This window comes from Nansenia antarctica (genome assembly GCF_963989245.1).
Source record: "Nansenia antarctica genome assembly, chromosome: 7".
Taxonomy (NCBI): Eukaryota; Metazoa; Chordata; class Actinopteri; order Argentiniformes; family Microstomatidae; genus Nansenia; species Nansenia antarctica.
The window spans coordinates 49,040,188-49,045,187 of record NC_137677.1 but is presented as its reverse complement, the minus strand read 5'-3'; the positions used below and the strand labels follow the sequence as shown (position 1 = coordinate 49,045,187).

At 48.1% G+C, this 5,000-nt stretch overlaps 1 protein-coding gene across 1 annotated transcript in view; it reads right to left on the bottom strand.

The window, feature by feature from the left end:
* The window catches only part of nalcn (sodium leak channel, non-selective), a gene marked incomplete at both ends in the record, with an annotated part of 78,601 nt that overhangs the window by 16,502 nt on the left and 57,099 nt on the right, over positions 1-5,000 (bottom strand). The window contains 6 exons of the mRNA XM_080536131.1: positions 199-290; positions 666-735; positions 908-1,009; positions 2,721-2,794; positions 2,994-3,135; positions 3,732-3,868. Coding sequence (XP_080392257.1) covers positions 199-290; positions 666-735; positions 908-1,009; positions 2,721-2,794; positions 2,994-3,135; positions 3,732-3,868 — 617 coding nt within the window. The remainder of the gene's footprint in view (positions 1-198; positions 291-665; positions 736-907; positions 1,010-2,720; positions 2,795-2,993; positions 3,136-3,731; positions 3,869-5,000) is intronic.

Genomic DNA, 5,000 nt, shown 5'->3' with positions numbered 1-5,000 from the left:
GGTGAGGTGAGAGGTGTGTGAGTACAGGTGAGGTGAGAGGTGTGTGAGTACAGGTGAGGTGAGAGGTGTGTGAGTACAGGTGAGGTGAGAGGTGTGTGAGTACAGGTGAGGTGAGAGGTGTGTGAGTACAGGGTGAGGTGAGAGCTGTGTGAGTACAGGTGAGGTGAGAGGTGTGTGAGGTGAGAGGTGTGTGAATACCGTTTCATCTCAGCCTGCTCCTTCTTCTCCTGGATCATCTTGATCTCGCTGTCTTCTCTCTGGGCGTTACGGTAACGCACCGTACTGGAGTGCTGTGGAGGAGAGGAGAGAGCTGTCAGGGGAAGTGTGTGTACTGTCTGTCTGAGGAGGATAGGAGACAGGATAGGGGTCTGGGTTTGTATGTGTCTAAATGTGTGTGTGTGTGTGTGTGTGTGTGTGTGTGTGTGTATGTATGTGTGTGTGATGTGTTTCCTATGAGTGTGTGTGTGTGTGTGTGTGTGTGTGTGTTTCCTATGACTGTGTGTTTGTGTATGTGTGTGTGAGTGTGTGACATGTCACCTAGAGGTGATTCCAGAGGGGATGATGACGTGCGTGGCTGCGTGCATGCATGCACTTGTGTGTGTGTGTGCCCGCGTGAGTGTGTGCGTAGCCTACAGTAACGTGTGTGTGTGTGTGTGTGTACTCACATCTTGGGTGAGTGTCTCCAGGGACTTCCCTCTGCTGATCCTCTGACTGGTGGAGCCATGTCTCAGAGACCTGGAGGGGAGGGGAGGGGGGGGGGGGGGGGGGAGAGGGGTGGGGGGTGGGCCGGGGGGAGACATCCACAAGGGTCAAGGGAGAGCAATGAAGAGAAGACAGGAAGACCAAAAAACAAAGTGGAGCTACAGTACGTAGATGTACGGTGGAGCGTAGAGCGTAGAGACCAGACCTGCGCTCCTGGCGTATGTGGTGTTGAACACTGAGGATAGAACGCTCCTTGAGCGGCTGGCCGTCACAGGACCCACTCAGCATACGCTGTCTGGTACACGCTCTGGGAAGACACACACACATGCACGCACACCACACACACACACACACACACACACACACACAAAGAACAGGACACAGTCAGAACATGCATCATACCGTAAAAACACACAGTACAGTGGAAATATAAAGCAATGTGTATTCCATAGAACAGTGTCGTCACCCCCCCCCCCCCCCCCCCCCCCCCCCCCTCACACTATCCCAACCGCAGTCCAGGAGGCAGCATGTTTCTGGTATAGCCACCACCTGGTAACCATAGCACATTCTGAATGCATCTGCCCACTGCTGTCAGGACTGATAGATGATTCACTTACTTAGACAAATGTATTGTTGTAAGTCACTTTGGATAAAGGCGCCTGCTAAATGCCAAGAAAAATCTAATGTACATGTTAACAGTAGCTAGCTGCCCACCTCTCTCTCTCTCTGTCTGTCTGTCTGTCTGTCTGTCTGTCTCTCTGTCTCTCTCTCTGTCTGTCTGTCTGTCTGTCTGTCTGTCGTCTTTCTTTCTTTCTTTCTTTCTCTCCCTGCTATAGAGACCTATGGTAGCAGGCAACAAGGGCATACATCCTGCCCAGGCCCCATTCACGTTATCATTCCGATAGTAACTGTGGCGATTGTTCCATTGTGTGGGGTAATTGCAGAGTCATGTACCAGAACAGAGCTAATCACAGTCTGGGCTTCCTGAGTGTGTGTGTCTTCCTTATTTATGGCCACTCATTGTGTGACTTTGTTCACTGGCAATGAAAATGTGTGTGTGTGTGTGTGTGTGTGTGTGTGTGTGTGTGTGTGTGTGTATGAAGGTGTGTGAAGGTGTGTGTGTCACTGTGTAGAGGGAGGATAAGCCAGACGGGACGTGTGATGTGTACTGATGTTCTTGCTGTCTGGCAGCTTAGGGGGACGATACGGTCAGGAGGGAAACACACACACACACACACACACACACACAGACAGACAGACAGACAGACACACACACACACACACACACACACACACACATCCACAATTTTTTCTCAGAAAAATTGTAATCAGAGCCAGAATGGTTTACTCCTATGTATAAGTCAGAGCCAACTCCACCATGCCAAACCATTAATTATCTCATTGCTAAATCACTCTGGTGAACGTGTCTGAAGAGTGACTGATATATTCAACAGCTCTGTGAGTACAAGGAGACAGGGGACTAAGCGCATCGCTCCGCCTTTAATAGGATAAAAGTGTTTGCTGGCAACCTGTGTGCGTGTTTGTGTGTCTGTGAGGCCCGAGGCGAACAAACATGATCTACCGTGCACACCAGGGGAGGCTGGTGGAGGGAGAAATTAGGACAGCTTCATCGTAATGCATGGAAATAACCATGTGTAACGCACAGTGTTTGAATACCATCCCTCCATTCCTTTCCGTTCATTACAATGAGCTTGTTCTCCGATTTCTACCTCAAAACCAGCCTCCCCTGGCACCGCAGGTTCTTTTTCATCCAGAAAAACAAAGTGCACACAGCTGCCGATGAGAACTGTGTAGATTAAAGATCCTCCAGATAAACCCTCCAGGTGGAAGTACATAGTCAGGACGCAGGGATCAATCAGGGTAGCCCTGGTGATACCCTGCTGGGTCCTCTGCTGGATACCATCTCCAACAACTATCTAGTTCCAGATTGATCCGTCCTCATGAAACAGCAGCAAAGACTTGTGGTGGTGCCTCTTAGATCTATCTATTATTCTTACCGCAGGATTTTATTGATGGTAGTTTCTTTCTCCAGGAGGTTGCGAGCACGTATACTAAATATTGACCTGCGGAGCTGTGGAAAGAAGACATTATTCACAAGGGAGAGGAAGGAGGCTGAGAAACATGTACAACTTTAGCACAAACTATCTGGGAGCATCACAGAAAGAAGCACAGACAACACTGGACTGGAATCATGTTTTGGCCAATGTATTCGTTGTGGTTAATGGTTATGGTTCATTTCTGGTCGATGTATTTGTTGTGGTTATGGTTACTTTCTGGTCGATGTATTTGTTGTCCTCAATAGCAGAGCGTTTGGAGTGGTCACAGGAGGAGGACGAGGCTGAGGGGAGGCGGCGGAACAAACAGCTGGTGTCCTGCTGCTGTCGATCGATGAACTGCTTCATAAAACTCTCCCTGTGACACACACACGCACACACACACACACATACACATACACATACACACACACACACACACGTAAACATACGCACGCAGGCACGCACGCACACACACACACACACGCACACACGCACACACACACACACACACACACAATAGGTCACCAAATATTTATGTACATAATATGTACATAAGTCATACTTCTCTATAATACAGTGATGATGGAGCTGGCAGATGGGCTAGAGCGGGGGAAGGGGTTGTGGGAGGGGGAGAGATCCAGCTGTGCAATAATCAGCTTCTTAAAGATGGAACTGATTACGACTGGGAGCGTTTAGACTCCAGTCACCCAGATCCTGCCCGGCAACGGACAGAAGAAGATCTGCTCTGGAGAGCAGGAAGACTAACACAGTCCTTATAACACACGCCTGCTAGGTTATTGTGGATTCCCGAGTTTACAGTGAACATTATTTAGCGTATATTATATGAATTGATTAGTTAGTTAATTTAAGTTATTTAAATGAGGGATTTTTGGTGTGTGTGTGTGTGGGGGGGGGGGGGGTTTCAAGCAAAAACAATAATAGCAGATCTTCCACTCTGAGAGAGTACAGTACCTGATTCTGGGCACGGTGAAGTCAGAGGGCAGCTTGGAGATCTTGACCATCTGGGGCCTGTTGGGGAACTTCTCAAAGATCCTCAGACGCAGGGGCAGCTTCTCCTTGGTGTCTGCGTTGGCCTCGCTTTGCTTCAGCTGCAGACAAAGAGACAGAGAGTACGGAGTCAGCTTAGAGACAGATGGAGATGGGAGACTGTGGCTTTGAGAGAAAGGGAGGGGTGGGGGGGGGGGGTAGACAGCACAGAGGGAAAGAGGCCAACACACTTCACTTCACTATGGAGAAGGGGACAGGAATGAAGGCAGGACACCTTACCTAGGAGAGAGGTGCATCTATTTGTACAATGATATAAGGGAAAGAGTGGGTAGGTCTTGTTTTGCTGGCAATGTACTGATTATCAGATTATATCCGATTATCGACTATTATGGAAAGGCTAGGTTGGGATTTCTGGAGTGGTATGAAGTTGTCCTTACTGGAGTCAGTTTTGTGCGTTTCACACCTGACGGCTGAGGTGATATTTGGGGGTATGGTAAACTGACTCCAGATCTGTGTCTAAGGGCAACTTATACAGGGAGCAGGGTTTCTCTGTGGTCTCAGGGTGCAGTACTGTTGTTCTGCCTGTAGATGGAAGCAGCACACTTACAGTCACACCACACGTCTGGCTGTAAGAGCCTACTTACGTTTGACAAAAGAAGGATGAAGGAAGCGAAGAAAGAAAGAAAAAAAAAAAGAACAGATTATATTGGAATGATTTATGCAAGGAGATGGGTAGAACAAAATATGCATGCACACATGCCTGTATGACACAGCACTGTCCGGTAAAAATAAAAAGACATTACAAATGAATCAAAGCAATTATATCAATTTAATTACATATGATAGAGGCTGATTGAATGATTCCCTCGCTGGTATTCTCTGGGAGCCTGGAGATTAATCTGATGCATTTGAGATTAGGGTGGAAGTCAACGATATTTAGCTCAATGTCGAATTAATGCTCGTCATTCAGAGCAGGCAAACATCGGCCACTGAATTTACTGTGTCTGTGTGTGTGTGTGTGTGTGTGTGTGTGTGTGTGTGTGTCTTTGCATCGTTCTTTTAGTCTGTCTGCCTGTCTGTCTATCCATCTAAAGTGCTCTCCGTCCGTCTGTCCTGACTGTGTGTGTGTGTGTGTGTGTGTGTGTATGTGTGTGTGTGTGAGAGAGAGAAAGTCTGTCTGTGACTTAGTGAAACCCTGGATATGGAGGAAGAATGGAGGATAGGGCCGAGGGG